Below are 20,247 nucleotides of genomic sequence, written 5' to 3'. Positions count from 1 at the left end.
AGAGAAGTCAAAGGCGATATAAATTGTGGCTGTGGATGCAGGATTAGAAAATATGGCACAGAATGTTGATAATTAAAAAACTGAGCAATATATAAGTGCACAAACAAAATAAAAATAGTTTTTGCTCAAAATAGGTTACAATTTGCATCTAAAAATCTGTATAATGGGATTGAACATAATGAAGAGAAAAAAATGTGTATGAAGAGTGTATTTTGGAACCCATGAGAAGACTTTTTCTCTGTATTTGTACCTTTTACACTTATATATTACTTTATTAATATTGTATTATTAATATATTACTAGACACTGTTACCTAAATTTGGTAGGATTTGACATGCTGCAAGAAAGAAGGCCTGTTTGGCTTTGGCTGCTGTAACACCTAGCTGCGTGGTTTGTTTTTCCCTAATACGTGTTAATGTAAAAACAAGTACACAATTCAAAAATAAGCCGAGTGAGATGTCGAAGTCAACATGCATGAGTCGAGAACAACAATTACATTTTTCACATTTAATACATAATAAATTCATCCAATATAATGAAAATTACATCTTGAAACAGCATGTTGCTGGATTTGTTCTTGGCTATACTGTCTCACATTCAAAACTCTCGTTACATCCCAGTATTTCAACTATACAAATACTGCTTTTAATGTAATATTTGTCGGAAATTGCCACTCCCCTGTGAATTAACATTAATTTTTTGTCAAAGTCATTTCACACATTTATAGTTGTATTTTCCCTTTGTCAAAACACCTCATTGCTAACAGTTACCATTTCTAATCATATTTGTATATACAGCATAGTAACAGTTAAGGACTCCAGGTGACTTTTATAGGCTTGAATGTCCAAGTGTCAGGGTGACCCATGTGCAGGAGGTCTTTGTATGGGGAAGTGCTCCACTGGAAGGGTGGAACCTGGTCCCATGTTGGCCCGCTTACTGCCATCATACTATAGTCTCGATACATCCCGTATGATGTCATCTGTACACAAGCAAATACAATGCATTGCATTTAACAATCAACTTTGTTGCATTTATTTGTAACAGATTTGAGAGCATGAATGGGTAAAATAATGAATAATAAAACCTTCATGTCTGTTCCGCCATGTGATCGCTGACGTAAGGCACCAAATGGATATGTTCCATTAGCTAAGTTAAGGTCTGAACGGGCAGAGATGGCATTCTCTCCATTTGCAGGTGGATCACAGCTTTCACACCTCGACAGTGGGTCTTCTTTAAAGTTATTATACCTTACAAAAAACAACACATGAATCTCATGAACAAAATCCATTTAGTTTAAAGGATAAAAGACAACACCCATGAATCTCATAAATGACAGAAATGCCCATCAACAAAGCACAACAACTTACCTCATGAGGCGGATCATCGAGTCTACATCTTTTATAGCGGTCTGGTTTCTTCTGAATATCTGAGCCCGAGGATTCTGCTCCAGAGAGAACCAAGAGCCATACTTCTCCACCAGCTCATTGCAACCACTGGCATTGAATATTTCCACATAGTACCTACAAATGAGCACGTTAAAATGAGACAATTTTACATTGAACAACTGCAGTCATTGCTATATGCTTAACATACTTACGGTATATTGTAACTTGCCCAGTACCCTTTCTTCAGCAGTTCTTGAGTTTTATCAGTGTATACAATTAGTCCACTGAAGCATGAAAAGATAAAGAAAAGAATTTAAGGCTTTCCACAGTCAAAAAATGGTCACATTTGAACTGACATGTCTATATGTCCAAAATACTATAGTTTACACATCTACACGGATAAAAAGAAACTAATTTTGAAAACTATGCAATTTAAACGCTACAGAATTTAAAAAAAAACTGTAGGTGACTTTTTAAAGGCAGACGGTGAAATGAAAAGCCAAAACACAGGACAAGTGTGTGTTTTGTAGCTTGCTTATGCATGTGGACAAGAAGTGGTAGCTTTGTGGGTCCTTGATAGAAATCTTAAAGAAAATGGGTTTACAATAAAGAATGAGTGCAAAGTCTTACGGAATCTGCTCCAGCACGACAAACAAATCCTCAGTGATGTCAGTCTTCCCTGGAGTGAAGTGGTTATAGTCCACAATCATCCACTGATTGTTATATCTACAAAGCACAGTCCACACAAAGTGTTCAAACCTTAGCTCAATAGTGTTTGCTAAATAATCACGTGAATGTTTGGGTAACTGATTCAGCATTACACAACAATCCGTCTGATGATCCCATCACAGCTGTAAGATAAATCAGACTTCTCATGTGACTCAAAACAGAGTTTTATTTTGCTTCCTTAATTCACATTTAATATCCATAACAGTCTAAAGTCACACAATACCCTATTTAATCCTATTATTAATGAGCATTTTTAGCACAGGCCAGAGAAATGGCATGACATATTCTAAGGAGATAAGAAGAGGTACAAACTGGTGATAACGTTGGTGAAAAATTCAGTTTCTTTCTGATGAGCAAAACTCACGTTCCACTGTTGTACATGCTGAATATCTTTGCCCATTCCTTGCCAGTTGTGGCCAGTCGATTGGCCACAATGTTCCTGAGCCATTCAAAGACAGTTCCTGTTGGCTGAACATACTTCCAGAGAGCAGGGTTACTGTTGCCAATTGTGGTTTCCAAAGTAACCTGGTGACACAAGATAGAGAACAAACAAGAAACTAAATATAACACAGATCAAAGAGGGAGAGGTGAAAATATACTTTATACAGCTGGTGTGAACTGTAATAGAACTAAGTAGTTCTTTTGACAAGAAAATCACAATGCATTTATGGTTGAACCGCTACAAACCCTGTTTAAGATTTGAAACCAGTTTATTGTGATTCACAGAGAACTACTACTATGAGTTCTTTGAAAGAAAAACAAACATTAAACTATTAAATATAAAATATAACATTTAGAGACACTAGAATGCAGCAACTGCCCTAGCGTGTATGTTTTCACTGCATTACATTACAACCACTGGCAGGACATTCTATGGGGCTTATTATCACAGTGTTTAGTATACTGGGCTACACTAGAAGTAGCATTATGTCGTACGAGGAGATTCTCAGTGATCCAGGTCACAGTTCAATAGTCACTTTGGCTTGAAGGTAAACCTTGAAAACATTTCACGTCTCATCCAAAAGGATCTCCAATTTTGGAGGGCTGGTGGGGAGTTTCAGATATTTACTTGTGTTATTGTGTCAAATGGAGTGTCGTGACCGCAGTCCTTCAGTGATCAAACATTGGGCCTTTGCTGTACACACAAATGCAATCATTTCAAACACAAACAATTCTTACCAAACCACTACTGAGGATATAAAAATCATCTCCAGAGAAAATTGATCCAGGGTAAGACGAGAATGCTTGAATTCCTCCAGGAAGAAGGTCATTGTCTGAAAATATGTAATAATAACATTAAGATTTCTTTTTGCAGAGCCAAATATTACATTATGTGTATTTATATTTAAGTAAGCGAACTTGCTACTTAATATTTATTTTTCAAAAGAAAGCATAATGTTGATCTTCACAAATAAGCAAAATAAACAAATGTGCATGTTTTCCCAAGTTAATAATGAGGCAGCAGTTACCCGAAGGAGAAACTTTAAAGGGAAAAATGTATTTCTTCATGATACGCAGCATGGACCCGTAGGTGTTCCAGGTGTCATGTGACACAAACAGTTCCTTATTGTTTGGCAGCAGCTTAATCAAAGCAGAACAGGAGCCAGATCCAAGAGGTCGAGTTCTGCTGGATTTGTTTAGAGCTGATTCCAAATCCTCCAGATCTCCACCCAACTGGAAAAGTCTGGTTGCACATAGCAGCAAAAAATGTGAGACAATAACAAGAGCTCTCAGAAACACAGAGAAAGTATGTTTGACTAATTGGAACAGAGACAAACACTTACATGAAACCAAATGGATTGAAGGACAAGGAGCCTAGCGGGAATGACAGTTGATCATTGTAGCTATCCTCGAGGCCTTTCAGTTGCAGGAGCACCAAACGCACCTGACATGAAGAAAGAATGTAAGTCACATTCTTTCAGGTGTTTAAACATCTATCCTTCAAAAGCTCTTTGTTTACCTGATACCAGTAAGGTGAATTCTTCTGTTTCTCTATTTGCTCTTGAACCCACTGCAGACTGTTTGCAATATAAATCTTAACGCGCTCACAGTAACCAGATTCAGATGTGAAGGGCCCACAGTATCCCATGAGAGTGTTCATCCAGTGTTTATAGATGAGCTAAAACAAACAAAACTGCAGATTAAATTAAATAAACAGCCAGATAATAGAGCATGCTCATTGACTGGCGAGTAAAGGAGGAGCAGGCCTGTAAACTGACACTGACCTGAGAAGTGACTGCAGCTTCCACTGCACCAGCAGCATATGCCTGAAAGCTGTCATTGTAATGACTGCTGGTGGTGACCTCCAAGAAAGACCAGCTGAAAAAAAGAACAAATAAATGCAAGTTTATACATTTCACATTTATGAACACCTGCTCATACTATAAGCTTGGAGATGACAGGAAAAAGACTGTACCAACACGTACTCATTAACAGATGTGACAATGACAAATGGTTTCTCAGGTGTAGATTATAATTAAATTAATTAAATGTCAGGTTCGGAAAGACCGCTTTTAGTAATTTTAGTTTTGGGCCTTTCAAAACATTATTTGTTTGCACAGAGCTCCTTGCTGAATTAGGACTTTCTTGACCTCTTCTTGTGTTTCACTTCTGCTTTTGAGATTCCATGTCGTTTGGAGAAGTGCACTAAGATATTATCTATCTCGAGAAAAATAATCAGAAATTATATTTAGACTAAATTTATGAAAACTATTGAAAAAAAAACCCAGCTTAGGCAATTGTTTTGCTCTTATCACTTTAAATGAAGTGTTATGTCATGTTTGGGTTGTGTAAAGCAAACAGATGAAGAGATAAATTTGGCCACTGAGAATCAGTCGTAATTAAATATACAAATATATACAGTCATAATAAATCAGCTCGAGGAAAAGAAAATGGATTCACTAATTAAGTAGTTTAATGTTAGAAGTATCTAATAAACTAGCTAGTGGAGCTAGTGAGGCTAGACAGGCCGTGATTTTTTTATAAAGCGAAAGAAAGCATCCAGCTGAAAGACTCACCCTGATTTTTTAATGTCATCAGTGAAATTCACCCAAGCCACAAAGTCGTCCTGATATCCCTCGACGACAGTCAGTTGTCCGGTTTGTTTGTCAATAACAGCGCTCCGTATTTCAGCCCGAACAGAGACACAAACAAACAACAAGCCGCTAAAAAGAGCAAACATGTTTGAAACTTTTGGAAGAGCTCCAGCAGCCGCTGTCACAATCCGTCTTGACGCCATGTTGCATGAATAAGTCATGTGACAACGCGGAACGGACTGGTCATATGACATAGAAGGACTTCCGGTCACGCCGAGAACTCGATAGTTTCCTATAAACAAATGACAGTACTTTATTCAGGAGGGAGTGAAACTACTGGGTTTAATTAGCCAATATCATCGCAGGCTATAAATTTATATGGATAGTTTGTATGAGACAAAAATCAAATTATATTCGTTGTTCACTTTTAACACCTATATTACCTGTATTAATAATTTTATTCATCAACACATTTCACAGAATCATAAATTTGCATGATTTCTTTAGCTTCACAAAAACACAGACTTTCATTTGAGATAATTTTATTTAAAAATGATGCAACAATTTTCTTCTTTTATCATTAAGGTAGACGTCCATACAAAATAGTTATTGTGAAGCCAAGGTTTCAAATCTGCATTGTTCCATCTACACAGTCATATTTACACAGAAAAATTAATGAATATTGATTCATCTTGTGTATCAGAAATCAGTTAATTCAGTCCTCAGTCAGTGCATCAGTTTCCATTGTCTCCAGGATTCCTTCCAGCACCTCTGCTTTTCGCCGCTTCTTGGCACTCACTGACATGGACAATAAATAAATAAATTAATAACAGTTCTTATTATTTCTTTAAAGCTTTGTGAAAGACGGTTTGGTGTATTACCATGGAAATGTTCAGCTGTTTTCCGTCTTAATGTCTCAACTGTTTCCTCATTTTCAGCCCACTCCAGCACCAGACGTCTCCCATACAAATGGGTGCTGTGGCAGAGTGCAGCAAATGCTTTCTACAGAGAGAACAGGGAATTATTAAGGGTGCATTTTAAAGTAGCACATCAGGACAGTGAACTTATTTCAGTAATTTGCAGTTGAAAGCCTAATTCGTACACAAACCTTAGCATCCTGTTTGGAAAGGAAATCAATAAACCCAAAGCCTCTATGATTCCCTGAACCAGCTGCTTTCTTTGGAATACGGACCGTCTTCAGCTCCCCAAATGTACTGAAAGGACAGATGGAAGGAATAACATTATGATTAAATTCACTCCCTCCTTATGTTATACACCGGGATATAATTAAATTTTATAGGTTAATGTGAATGTGAATATGACCACTACCAGAAGAGCTCCCGAATTTCCCTGACAGTTGCTTGGAAGGGAATGTTGCGCACAAGGATTTTGGATCCCGTCTGTTTCTTCTCGGTTTGCTTCTTCTTGCGTGACACTTCAGTTGTTCTGCACACAGAGGAAAAGACTTAATGAGAAATAACTAAATTCTGCCAGACAAACACAGTCAGAGAACTGTGTTTCATATTCAGGTGAATACCTAAAAAATTAACTGGGACTCCCTTTGGTTTACAACTTTGATTTTCAAAACCTAAAAATAAATTTCATTTCAGTTTAATTTTTTAAACTAAATTATACTATACTACACTGACAAAAATGGGGAATTAACCCCTAAAGCACATTTTACCTTGTTGCTCTTTCAGAAATTTTCAGCTCTAACTGGTGATCATCCACAGTACAGTGCTGGTGGAAGGTAGTGAGAAATAACACATTAGACAAGAACCAGGTTTTTGGTACAGAAAAAATAACTCAGTGTTTCATTGAGGAAATATGGACATACCTGTAGTTGTCTCAAGGCTTTTTGTGCTGCTTCGGCTGTCTGATACTGGACAAACCCGTAGCCCATGGACAACAGTTTGCCTGGAATTAAAAATCAACATCTGAAAGCAACTCTGCTTTAGAGATCTAAAAAAACCAGAAAGTCCTGGGAAAAAAAAATCACAACTTCGTTCAGATTATAGGTAACTTTATGAATTTGCCTGTTATTTCAAACTAAAGATACACTGCGGAAGAGAATTTCCCTTATGCGATTTTAAAGTTTAGTACCAGTTTTGTCTTTCTTCTTCGAGATGGAACAGGACTTGACCTTTCCACATTTGGAGAATGTCTGCATGAAAAGAAAAATTTTTTTTTTTACACATTTAATTTTTTAAAATATTAAACATCAAGCTATTCTCAAACCCACAGCCTGAAGGTCAAATGTAAAAACTGACCAACCTCTTGTAATTTCTCCTCTGTTGTGCTGAAATTAAGATTCTTAATGAAAAGCGTTGAGCCAGGACTGGATTCCTCCTCCTCCTCCTCCTCCTCTTCTTCTTCTTGTTTTTCTATTGTTTCCTTCTTCTCTTCATTCTCTGCATCCGTTTTCTCCAATACTTAATTGAAGAAAATCTGATCACGAATGAATCCTTCTAAAAACGTTAACCTTGAAAACCACTGTGTTTGAAATTCCTTTACCTGTTTCTGGTTTGGCTGCAACGAAAACCCCCACTGGCGCCCACTCCAAATAGAGCGGGATGTGCTGAAACTAGTGTTTCAAGATAAGAACAAATCTTATATAAAGCATTTTTACCTAAACTATCCTGCATGTGCAGATTCTGCAAGTATAAAGATAAGCACACCTTGCTATACGCCAATCGAGTGTAGGCTCGTTTTGCCTCTGTCGGCTCAAGGAACTCAATGATTCCTGTGAGTCCTGATGGTGGCAGCAGCACCCGGCCTAAAGAGCCATGAGGTGAGAAGAGTTCCTCCAACTCTGATACGGTCACTCCAGCTGGAAGGTTTTTCACCAGGATAACAGTTGTACTCCTTGGTGCAGCAGCCTGTACACCAAAGGAAACAATGCAAGGAGGAAAAACATCTGAGCCTAAGTGGATTATGGACACACAAATTTGTTTAAGTTTTGTTATTTACCAGAGAGAGAAAGGGAGGTTACATTAAACGTACTTGGCTAAAGGAGTCCAGGCTGACATTGTTATCTACTAGAAACTGTCGAGTCTCTTGAACAATCTGTGTCTCTCCCAGAGCCATCCTCACTGCAATACTTCCCTTTGACTCCTGCAGAGTGGGACAAGGACCAGAGGAGAATCAAAACACTTTAAAACCGACTACTCTGTGGGCTGAACTGATTCACCAGCTAAAGTGGCTGTAACAAATGAAAGAGTGACACATCTAGCTGTGTCAACGTTAACTTGAGGATTTGATGTCATCCAACATAATGTTGCTTAGTCCGTAAAAAAAAAAATACAATCACACAATGCTGTCAGAGTATTTTTTAACATGAAAGATTTATTTTTTTACAGGTTACCTCACAGAGAAATGTCCACTGCCTTGACGACATTACACGACATAAACTTTTCATGAATCACTCTATAGATTTTTGGTATCAGAGAATCCGTTAAACATCCAGAATAAATTTGCAACTGTAACCAGACATTTTTTTAAGGTTAAAAGAAGATGAACAGGAAACATTATTACTCACATGATCCAGGACTTGACTTTTTGTGGTGTTGTATTTTTCAGCAATGGCATCTGCCACTGCACTTGTCCCCAAAAACAGGGTATTCCAGTTGTGAGAGCTTGAAGGAAATATAAAATCAACAGGAGGACAGAGAGACTGATTAAGCAAAAACAAATATGATTGATTCATGGACAAAAATAAACTTTACAAAAGGATACCAAAAAAATTAATGTGATTCCAAATATATTACCTGGAACTTGAGGCTTTACTTTTAGCATCTTTTTGCCTTTTATAAGATGAAGACCCAGGACCACCGGCATCTGAAGGGCATGCCTTTTCTTTCTTCAGTGTTGAGGGAAGCAAATGCAACATCCTGCCCTAAACACAAAAAAAGAGAATGTTTTTTTCTGATCAGCCTCAGCTTCATTTATTATACAGTAAAATTCTGAAACTAAAGCAGCTTCTGCCTCTGTGGCATGAAGTGAAATGTCACACAAGTAAATGGTCCAGTACCTGAAATATATGTCCGTCCAGCTGAGTGAGTGCCGTCACAGCATTCTCTGGTATCATGTAAGTTATAAAAGCAAACCCTTTGGGTTTCTTGCTCAGGCCATCAATGGGAAAATGCACCTCAGATAAAGGACCTGGACAAAAAAGCAAATTATAAACAACAACTAAAGGTTTTTTAAAACTTTTTTTTTTAGATATGGAGTTTTTTATTCACCATATTTAGAAAATAACATTTTGATCTCTTCCTCAGTGCAGGTGTAAGGAAGGTTTCTAATGAAAAGTCGACCAGACTCAGCAACATCTTCCTCCTCCTCATCCTCCTTGAGCTTCCTAGTGAAGTTCCTGTCAATTTCTTTTTCCGTTCTCTCTCTCTTTCCCTTATAGGTATCTGTCCGGAAAACCTCAATGTAACGTCCACCTAAAAAACACAGGTGGAATGCATGTCAGAATGTTATAAAGAACAAAAATAATGCAAAGTACACTAGACTAAAATATAATCCTCACCTATATAGTCTTTATTCTTTTTCAAGGCCTTTTCCACCTGTTCATCAGAGTGCAAGTCCACATAGACATAACCTGAAACAAACACAAAAGAGAAATATACTGATGCGATCGAATACATGTATTTACACACACAATAATTCCCCACCAGCTAAATGGCATACAGCATTAATAAAATCTTTAAAATATTGTCAACATATATGTATCGTGAAAAACATCTGAATACCCTTGAGGAATGCTTTAAATGACAAACCTGTTCTGTTTCCACTTTCGTTCTTCCCTATGCGGACTGCTGCAGGCTTCAGCGGTGTCATGAACTCCCGAATTTGTTGCTTTGATGTTAAACATAAAAAGAATTAATGTCATCGCTGCAAGCACATAAAATATACAGAATGTTTCTGAAGTAGAATATTGTCATTGATATACAAAAATAAGTTCTAGGTTCCTGACCTCTTTTACATTGAAAGGAACTCCTCGTAGCTTCACAGTGAAGTCTGTTGCCGGTTCCATCTGCAATAAAATGCGGAAATATAAACATTGTTAACACTGAAAAAACCATCCACTATATTCTGCAGCAACAATTTACAGGCAGATTTTAAGGAATTGTCACCTCTTGCTTGGCATCTTTCTTTATTGTGCTTTTCTCTTTATCCACAGATGAAACTGTAGTTTTGGTTTTTGAGACATTTTCTCTTTCACCACTCTCATAGGCACTGTCTGCGTGCTTCACAGGATCACACTCCTCACCATCACTGCCTTCATCAACATCCTTCTCTTCACTCTCCTCCATGGTGTCATCTGTCTGTGCCACCTTTGAGCGCAGGTAGTCCATGTCTGACAAGGCAGACATCAGTGTTTCTTTAGTGGTACCTGAAAGAAACATGCGCACATCAATAGTTCATTTCAACTGATCCTATTACTGTAATTAATATTTTATAGTCTTTATAAATGCATACACCACCACAATATGTGAATATTTTAGCACATGTGAAATGGATGCATTTATCTACTTTGTTTGAATTTCACTTTGTACAGTGTAGAGAAGTTCTTGATAATTTTGTGAATTTTTAAAATGTTATGTGCTGCATGTCATTTCATTCAAATCCAACAGCCTGCACCCTCCAAAGGCTATGGCCCACAAATGCAGATCACTGAAAGGGCTGGAGGCCAGATACTAATGCTCCTTAAATTATTTTGTCAAGTTATATACAGATTTATCTAAAGATGACAAAAGGAGTAAATGAGAAAATTTCAGGACTGGCTCTCATTTACATCCACTGAAAAGAAATTACTGATACCAACCTTCGCTGTTATCCTTTTCTTCTTCTTCATCCTCATCCTCTGACTCGTCAGAATCAAAGTTAAGGTAGTCGTCAGATACAGGCTTCTTCTTTGCCTGACTCTTTGTTCTTCTACCTTCAGGATCAGCTGTTTTCTGCATGGCATCATTTGCCCATGTTGGTGCTTGGCCACGATTCTGATGCACTGAGAGAAATTCCTTGAATCCTTCATCCTGTTCCAGCTGACACACACAGGAAGTAGTGAATGTTTAAAATATCATACAGACTACAGATTAGAATAACACAATTATGCAATGCAAAACTGATAAAACATCCGAACTATTAAGTGAACAGCATCAAGCACAAAAATAATTCTACACTTTTTCAAGACAAATTTTTTTAATGCATTAACGCCCATCAGACAGTATAAGCTCTTTCATTTAGTAGCTGAAGTTCTGAAATGCTACATTTGGTATAGAAAAAGGTTATTTGGTTGTTTGGTTGGTTATTCATATTCAGATCTTACATATTTAGTATTTAATGGTAAAAATGCTTTGTTTAATGACAAATGTACTCACATTTCCAAAAGATTTGCTATTTTCCTTTATCTGTACCTTTTTCTGAGGAAAAAAACAAACATGCACATTATTTGATAGTGATAAAGCTGTTAAGTTTAACCACGTTAGTGTCTTTTAAAGCAATATTTAATTTAATTTAATTTAATTTAATACACTGTTATAATCCCTGAAGGGAAATTAAGAAAGCACACTCTAGTTTTTGTTAGTCAATCAAATCAAATCACATGCATGCACATTAGTGTGTACAGGCCCCTGTAATACACACCACACACAGGCACACCACACACTGTAGGCATGCAAGGGAGGTAGAGTGGCAGGCAGCTCCTTCTTGTCAGTCAGTCAGTCATTTTCTTAACCAGCTTAAGCAGGTCACGGGGGAGCCGGCAGTCTCAGGGTGTGAGGCGGGGGACACCCCGGGCACGACGCCAGTGTACCGTGGAGCCACATAGCGACAAACAATCACTCACACACGCCTCAAATGAGCAATTTGTAAAGGGGACGGCACCTTGCTCAAGGGTGCCTCGGCAGTGCTCCGGAGGTGAGCTGACGCCTCCCATTGTCAGGGTATTTTTTTGGGGCGGGAGCGGGAATCGAACCGCCGATCTTGAATCATGGGACGACCCGCTCTACCGCCCGCTTTACCACTGAGCCACTGCCCCACTGCCGCCCCTGCAATGTTCAGACAGCAACATCCGAACTTCAGATGTCAGATTACAGGGTGACAGCCTTGGTGGTTTCTTTTAGGAGATAAGCTTTCCGGCCAGTACCTTTTTGCTGTTGGTATCTTTAGTAGTGGAACTTTTCTCTGGGCCCGAACTCTGGGTATGTTTGCTCCAGGCTTTTCCTTTATCTGGGTCTCCAAAGGCTTTACACATCTCCACCTAGAATAGTTGACAACTGTGGATTCACACATGGACATAAAAACGTCCACCAGTTCAGTGGTGAAGCTACAGGTGGACTCTTACCGTCACTCTAGATGTGTCCACGAAGCTCTTGTTAAAATGTTTCAGAGCTCTTTGAGCTTCGTCCTCGGTTCTAAACCCCACAAAACCAAATTTTCGGAACTTGCCATCCTTTGTATACTTGAGAGAGCAGTCTGTCACCGTGCCAAAGGCAGCAAACATCGCCCTGAACCTCTCCTCCTTCATCTACACACAAAGTGAAGAGGTTTTAACCTTCCAGTGGGATGGAGAAACAGGGCTACCGTCACAGTGAGCTGACATCCGGGCCGCTTACTTACCCCATTCGGGAGATTTTTAATGATGAGTCGTGACATTATAATCAAATGCTACAAAATTCAGCATAAGTTATGATTTTCAATATTTGTCAATAAACAGGCATGGCCTACCACTAGGTCGCCATCTTGAATGGGAGGAGCTTTCTTCTTGGTCAACGGATCCACCTCGATGTCCGGCGCGTCACCGCCGCCTGCTGGCCTGGAGTATGTAGGACTCCAGGCAGGAGAAAGAAGACTAACTGTGAGGTTTAAGATAGTAAAAAATTTTACTCATATTACTCAGGCATTACAGAAAAACAACAATAAAAACATAAAAACCATCAATTTTGCAAAAGATACAACCAGAAATTATACCATTTACATAATAGGCCCCTTGGTACCTCTGAGTCTGTGAGGATGTTCATGCTGTTACACATACCCTCTTACTAATCCTAAAAGTTGGCTTTTAAAAGTGTTTCTGTTGGGGTCAATTTGCAAGTCTTTTCATACCTGTGAAGCCACTGTGTATAGTCAGAACAGCACCAGTGTAAGGTTGCCCAATTCAAAGTACATCATGCCCTGACAATTTCTTATTGTTTTGTCTTGAACAGGCCTCTTGTGGGTGCCATTGGGCTTTGCTGCTTTAGTAATGACAGGTCAGATTCAGTCTTAAGGTATAGCAGGCTAATATATAGATTCTGATTATTGGTTGTGGAATATTAAGTATTTACTATCCTGTCAACGTACCTCCAGTGTGCCAGTGGTTCCATTCTCACGATCTTGGCTATGCCTTTGTAGATGGCATTTTCTCTCAACTTCATTTTATGAGGGCGGATTATTTTAACAAGATAGAGGTCACTTTTGATTACCGTACTTATAAAATAAAGGCATAATGGCAAATTTGCTGCATCTTCAGACTGATTACTGAAGAACAACAGAGTATTGTTGAGATCAAGTCTTGTGATCTGATCTTGTGGTGAAACCGGACCTGCATATATTATTATAGATGTACCACCAATTTGAAGACAAAGAAAATGGTTGTCATATTGTTCAAAATGTGATCCATAAAACTGTCCGGTATCAGTGGTACTGCACTATTTTGTATTGTACTATACAAATTTATAAATGTAAATATTAGACTAGTTTACCTTCCTGTACTTAGCTTAACTATATTGATTCTGTGCTAATTTACGGTATTATTCCAACACAGTTCATTAAATAGTAACTAATAGTAATAGTAGATTTTGGTTAGTATGCTAACCAAAATACCCCACCATTTCATTTTTATGTTTATTTAATTGTTAATCTTTATGAAAATATAAATACTTTACAAAATATGTTGCATTGTTATTAAACTAACCAATAGTATAAAATGGTTAATATTGACACCATCATTAATGCCGTACAATGTACACATGACCCCACAATGGCCTGACGTCTCATTTGGGATGTACCTTGCAGACCTTTGACCCACAGGGCAGTTGAGCACATGTATTCATAGTGAAAGGGCTACTGTTACCGTGACATGTTAGCTCTCTAACATAAACATGAAGGATCAGTTCTTCTAAAGTCTTTCCACCCCCTCTAAAACATGTCTCATTCACACTTCAGTAAATCCAGTGTCCTTTAATGAACTGTGGAGCAGCTAAAAACATTAGTTAGTCAATTTCTTTTCAGAGATTCATTCATACTTCAATGGTTTATACAGAAGTAGTACAAAGTAAAAAGCACATTGTTTGTAAGAAAACTTTCAGTTATAAAAATGAGTGCAATTTCAATGTTGAGCCAAGGTGCCATAAACACTTTTCATAATAATGCTCCATATTTTATAACGGCCTGATGTGCCCTGTGTGTGACAACCGTGAATGTTTCTGACCCAAGCAGTAAACAGCCACCACTCAGTCACAGCTTATATTTTAGAAAGAAGTTGATAACAGTACAGTCTCTGATCCATCAGTATGGTTTTCATTTTTGGAGGGATTGATCTTATTCTGAATTTCAAGGAAGGTTTTGTTCTTGGTCTCAGGAATGAAGAGGAAAATGTACAGAGCCGTGAAGAAGCAAACAGCCAGGAACACCAGGAAACAGTACTGCTGCAGCCCGATCTGTGCAGATACAACAAAATAGAGCACACACTCAATTCAATCAGGCAATGATTACAAGATTGAGAACAAAAAAAAGTCGTGGTTATATGATAATTGTATTATTATTTTTCTGCAAGTTTATCCTCTGAAGATGTTTCCTACATACAGTCCTTTTTAACTGAAGTTCTTAAATCAATTTTACGTTCTACATTTACGTCGCAAAGACAGCTGAGATTTAGTAACAGGAAAGGGGGGTGGGATGCGGGCAGACACACATTGTCGCATAAAACTCACATCCCTCAATGCTTCCTTTCAAAATCAGAAAGTTTTCGAACATCGTAAAACATCTGATGACGAGAACGTACGTCATGACAAATTCATTTGGACACCCACCACAATAAAAGGGAAAACTATCCCAATGAAGAAGAAGCTGAGCCAATTCACTGATCCAGCAATCATGTATGCTGCTGGACGGGCGTTTTGTGTGAACAGTTCAGCCGATAAGATATTGGTCACGCCACCTTCAGAGCAGAAGAAGCATTAATAGAAATCACTGTCAGATGTTGTGCAAAGGCATCACCTGCGGTAACGTTTCTGATGACTGTGTATTACCTGGACCCATGCCAAAACTGAGAATAAAAGTAAACACACACACCATACTCAAGTACGGAATCACGGGGCTGGCAGTCTGAAAGAACACAGTAGCAGAGGATTCATCAGTGGTGATATACTGTGTATTATAACAGAATTATTAACACATCTGGACTGTATTTACCTGAAAACTGAGCGTTAAGGTGAACAAAATGCAGCAGACACTCATGATCCCGTATCCTCCTATGATGAGCACTCTCCTCCCCAGGCGGTCGATGAGAAAACCCTGTGAGACACATTGTGTGTCACAAGATCGAAAACATTCTTCACACAGACTTCATTTTTTTCTGATCTTTCAGGGGTTATTAACTGTTTTGTTCCAGCTCAACATTATTATTGTTTTAATATTGTATATACAGTTTATATTACAGTATTCCGTCCAAATGTATTGGGACAGTTTTTCACATACAGTAGGCGGACAATGTGATGCATGATTGAACTTTTGAAAGATTTTTTTTTATTGTTTTCCATCATTCTTGTTTATATATTTTCCTGTATTTCCTTCATATAATTCAGCCAATTTATGAGCTATCACTGGTGAAACGAATACTTACACATGTTAAAGCTGTGACACATTCACAGGCTCCACAACCCAAGGTCACATATGGTATTTTATCATTGGGAATGCCAGCTTCTTTGAACAAATAGTTTGCATAAAAGTAAATCTACAGGAAATATAGAAAAGCAAAAGAACTTCATTAATAAAAAGGCAACTTTTGGTCACTTTTGAGGGATTTGTTCGATTTTAAGATTCATCCTTGACAGAAGAACAGAGAATAGAATATCAGGGACAGTTTTTTGACATTGAACATCTACATACAGCATTGATGCCATTCAGCTGTTGTGCAGCGTTGAGCAGACAGATGATGATGAGCTGCCAGCGAACACTACGGTCTCCCATGACCTCCCATGCTGTCTTAGCCTTGAAACTACCAAGATTTTTCTTTTCTTCCTCAATATCCTTCAATTCCTGCTCGTAGCGGGCACCATGGAGTTGCTTCAGGGCTGTAAGCATGAGAACATATCACACACAGTATGAAAACATCTGTACCCACATAGACTACTGCTTTAATGTGATCAGGTTTCAAGATCTCATTAGTGAGGGTCTTGTCAGAAACAAAAAAGAATGTCGTGTGCAATGTGTGCATGTGATCACATGTGTGCCTCTGAATGTCTTTGGCTCTGATTCCAGACAATGAATCATCAGCCTCTATCACATGCACATCGTCTTTAAAAGCCATTAAGTGACTCAAATTCTTATTGAATTAAAAGAAATCATTTTACCTTTCTTACATCCGTCAATGTCTCCTTTGTCAATGAGGAGATAGCGAGGACTCTCTGGGGAAAAGGGCAGGATGAGAAGCTGCAGGAATGCTGGGATGCATGTGGTTGAGAGCAGGAAAGGCCACAGCTCTTCTTTTCCCAAGAACTCTCTGAGAGGACGTAACAATAAAACAATCCATTGGATCAAGATTCGAAGGGAAGGTTAAGATTTATTATGTATTTTTTTAAAAATATTTTCAGCATTACTTGAGACCAACTACTTGTCCAACAAAGATTCCAAATGTAATAGAAACACAAGTTCCTATTCCCATGGCACCACGTAGAGTAGTTGGAGGTATTTCACTCAGGTACAGAGTTTGAACACAAAGGCCAATGCCTATGAAGACAAAACAGGATTACAACCCCATCTTAGATGTTTGATGTTAAAACCAAATATATATATTCACATATGATCTGAAAACTAAAGCGTAGTTTGCTTTCCATAATAACAAATTATAATTCAAGGCACACATTTCCAATTTAAATTAACAACTGGATATGTTAGAAGGTACTGTAGATGTATTTACAGTATGTATGACTGAATATTTTGTTAAATATGTAAATTAGGATATAAGGATAATACTGAATTATTAACCTGCATTTATTCCACACAGAAGACGTCCAACAATGAGGAGCTCATATAGTCCTGTAGGATAACTCAGACCCATCATCAGAGCAGCCATTACTGCAAATATGTTGTTGGCCAACAAGGCCCCTTTCCTGGAAATGTCATATTACAACTTTATAAATGAAATACAGTAAAACAGGATATTTTGTCAAAATATTTTGAGCCTGACCTTCCCAGTTTTAAGGCTAGTGTGTCACTGATCATTGACCCGAAAAATCCTCCTATGGCCAATGAGGTTACGATGATGGACCAAAGAAGTGTGAGAAGATAATCGGATATGCCTGTTTGGTAACGATCACTGACTGTTTGGTTGATGAAATTGTGAACATACTGGAAATAAAATGAAGAAGACAGTTCAGAGGGATTGAGCAAGTGAAATTACAATGATGGATCTAAAATATAAAGGAAATAATAGTACCACATATTTTTATATATAGTACAGCAAATATGTACAACACTGGATATAAATAAAATATGGGTGTTGAAAAAATATGATTAATTACCAAAAAAAATACAAATCTATTAAGCTCAGGGACATTAATTTACTCACAAGTAGTACATATATAGTTCAATTATTAAAGGGGTCAAAATGGGCCAAGTAGATTGTCACTTATTTTAAAGAATATATTTCTATATTTCCTATGGAGAGGATCTGATTGCTTCTAGGCTTCTTCTGTCCATCTTAACATTAATTACATTATAAAAACTTGCATTAACTGGTTCAGTGAGGATGTATTACCTCTGTGGGTCCATTGATAACCGATATATTATATCCATACTGAAAGGTTCCTCCTATACACGCAGAAAATGCAGCCAGCAGAAGATTTGGCAACTGCAATAAAACATATAAGAAACAACAGTGACAGACAGATGAGGTTACATCAAACACCTTTTTGATTAAAAACCTTAATTCATTTTAATTCCCATACCTCTGTTTGCTGTGCAGGTTTGATTTTTTTGACAAGCAGTGGTTCATATTCATCCAAAAACCGTTTTGACATGTTGCTGAAGATGCTCGTCTCAGCGTATGCAATATACTTAAGAACAGTGGGGCCAGTAGCCACAGCCTGATTTTATCAGGAGGACTGTACAATTGTTCTATTGGTTGAAATTACCACGAGACGAGGAAAAAGGGACGTCACATTTTACTGTGTAAATCAGGATTTCATGGGATTATCTTATTAAAAGAGGATATTTGGTTCAGTTATGTTCCCCTGAAGGTCTATGGAAAGCTTGTCTGCCCAAGGACACACTAGCTATTGCAGAAAAAACTTTTTTTTTTTTTTTAATATACTGATTATAATCCCCGCAGGGAAATTAGTGGGACACTCTAGTTAGTTCAAACCATGTATATACCATGTGTGTATATATATATATATATATATATATATATATATATATATATATATATATATATATATATATATATATATATATATATATATATATATATATATACACACACACACACAGACACACACACACACACACACACACACCATGTGTATATATACACACACCATGTGTATATATATACACACCATGTATGTATATATATACCATGTATGTACATATTATATATATATATATATATATATATATATATATATATATATATATATATATATATATATATATATATATATATATATATATATATATATATCAGTGGCTCTACCACTGAGACACTGCCGCCACTGATGTCAGTTTTCCACAAAAACAAAAATTAATAATAAACAAAAATCAACATGTCTGCTGGCATTATGAATGAATCCCATCCCACTGTAGATACAAACATAGCTTTGTGTTGAGTTTGTGTATGTTTTTGTAAACATATCTGACATAGACATGCCCTCAAGTGAAATGACTGAATAAGGATTAATAATACAACTGTTTGGCATAACCGCATGGCCCACAAAAAGCATTCTTGTCACATCTCTGGACAAATGTGAACTCACATATAAAGAGCAGTTGGTTAAGGGTAAGCAAAATACTAAATCGTGGTCTAAACGTCTCTGGGAATGGGCTGATAGCTTTTAATGGAAATTTAGTTATCAATGATGTTTTAAAATCTTTTGTGTTCGCCATTATTAAGAATTGCCTGATTGCCTGGTATTTATCATCTTATCTGAATATTTTAATGACATTAATAACTGCAAACATGATGTGCGACAAAATTGTGAAAACCCAATAAGCTTTAATGAATTATGAATATGTCCAAAGGATGATCAGTACCAGAATAATCTTTCCACAGCTTACAAAACCTCATCATGTCATATGAAAAGACTTATAAGGGGTCTATATCATAAGCGATGAAATCAATGTGTGTCAGAAACCCTTTATAATACTGTAAACAAACTACACCTTTAATGTTTCATTAAGATGTTATACTGCACCATATTTCATGAGAACATTACTTTAATTTTTATTCTTCACTTTAAACACAACTGTTGTCCAGTATTTCCTGGTTATCTACATGGATATTTGGTTTGTGACTCGGGAGAAAAGTTGTCAAAAATAAAAAGGAATAGAAAACAACAATATGAATATGGACTTACAGCGATTACCTACTCTTTGCAGTGTGGTCATACCTCTGTTGCTCTATGATTTGTAAAGTTAGCACAGAGTTGATTTTTAACTTACTACTTTCCTTGGATGCACGTAGTCCTGATCGATATTCATTTTGGTGCCTACATTAAACAATGCGAGTGAACCAGTTATGAATTATGTTCCATCAACAGGAGCTTTAAAACGTTCCATTGGCTGGTGCAGCAAATGATCTCAAGATTCTTTCTATCCCAGCTTATGGT

General features: G+C 37.4%; 3 protein-coding genes across 3 annotated transcripts; all 3 read right to left on the bottom strand.

Annotated features, from left to right (window-relative positions):
• Positions 1 to 492: 492 nt before the first annotated feature.
• plbd2 (phospholipase B domain containing 2) lies at positions 493 to 5,352 on the bottom strand. The gene is made up of 12 exons (XM_068310941.1): positions 5,132 to 5,352; positions 4,340 to 4,433; positions 4,075 to 4,233; positions 3,899 to 3,999; positions 3,584 to 3,798; positions 3,294 to 3,388; positions 2,479 to 2,639; positions 2,016 to 2,111; positions 1,598 to 1,669; positions 1,368 to 1,520; positions 1,085 to 1,247; positions 493 to 979 (listed from the first exon to the last, which is right to left on the bottom strand). The coding sequence occupies exons 1-12, from the start codon at positions 5,350 to 5,352 to the stop codon at positions 809 to 811; spliced, it is 1,701 nt and encodes a 566-aa protein (XP_068167042.1). The 3' UTR covers positions 493 to 808.
• Positions 5,353 to 5,588: 236 nt separating this feature from the next.
• Positions 5,589 to 12,900, bottom strand: rbm19 (RNA binding motif protein 19). The gene is made up of 24 exons (XM_068310610.1): positions 12,776 to 12,900; positions 12,501 to 12,683; positions 12,303 to 12,416; positions 11,536 to 11,577; positions 10,980 to 11,199; positions 10,288 to 10,547; positions 10,128 to 10,187; positions 9,931 to 10,009; positions 9,681 to 9,752; positions 9,391 to 9,594; positions 9,180 to 9,310; positions 8,917 to 9,044; positions 8,688 to 8,784; positions 8,153 to 8,263; positions 7,828 to 8,028; positions 7,664 to 7,733; positions 7,424 to 7,581; positions 7,253 to 7,313; positions 6,987 to 7,066; positions 6,834 to 6,889; positions 6,479 to 6,595; positions 6,258 to 6,363; positions 6,031 to 6,151; positions 5,589 to 5,947 (listed from the first exon to the last, which is right to left on the bottom strand). The coding sequence occupies exons 1-24, from the start codon at positions 12,809 to 12,811 to the stop codon at positions 5,865 to 5,867; spliced, it is 2,790 nt and encodes a 929-aa protein (XP_068166711.1). The 5' UTR covers positions 12,812 to 12,900; the 3' UTR covers positions 5,589 to 5,864.
• Positions 12,901 to 14,381: 1,481 nt separating this feature from the next.
• Positions 14,382 to 18,456, bottom strand: slc2a11b (solute carrier family 2 member 11b). Its single transcript, XM_068311356.1, has 12 exons — positions 18,367 to 18,456; positions 18,177 to 18,269; positions 17,607 to 17,767; positions 17,405 to 17,529; positions 17,017 to 17,146; positions 16,771 to 16,919; positions 16,307 to 16,491; positions 16,041 to 16,151; positions 15,611 to 15,712; positions 15,448 to 15,523; positions 15,229 to 15,356; positions 14,382 to 14,856 (listed from the first exon to the last, which is right to left on the bottom strand). The coding sequence occupies exons 1-12, from the start codon at positions 18,436 to 18,438 to the stop codon at positions 14,668 to 14,670; spliced, it is 1,521 nt and encodes a 506-aa protein (XP_068167457.1). The 5' UTR covers positions 18,439 to 18,456; the 3' UTR covers positions 14,382 to 14,667.
• Positions 18,457 to 20,247: the final 1,791 nt, after the last annotated feature.

The sequence above is a fragment of the Antennarius striatus genome, chromosome 3 (assembly GCF_040054535.1).
Source record: "Antennarius striatus isolate MH-2024 chromosome 3, ASM4005453v1, whole genome shotgun sequence".
Lineage (NCBI taxonomy): Eukaryota > Metazoa > Chordata > Actinopteri > Lophiiformes > Antennariidae > Antennarius > Antennarius striatus.
Note: the sequence above shows the minus strand (reverse complement) of the source record. Positions and strands in the feature narration are given on the sequence as shown.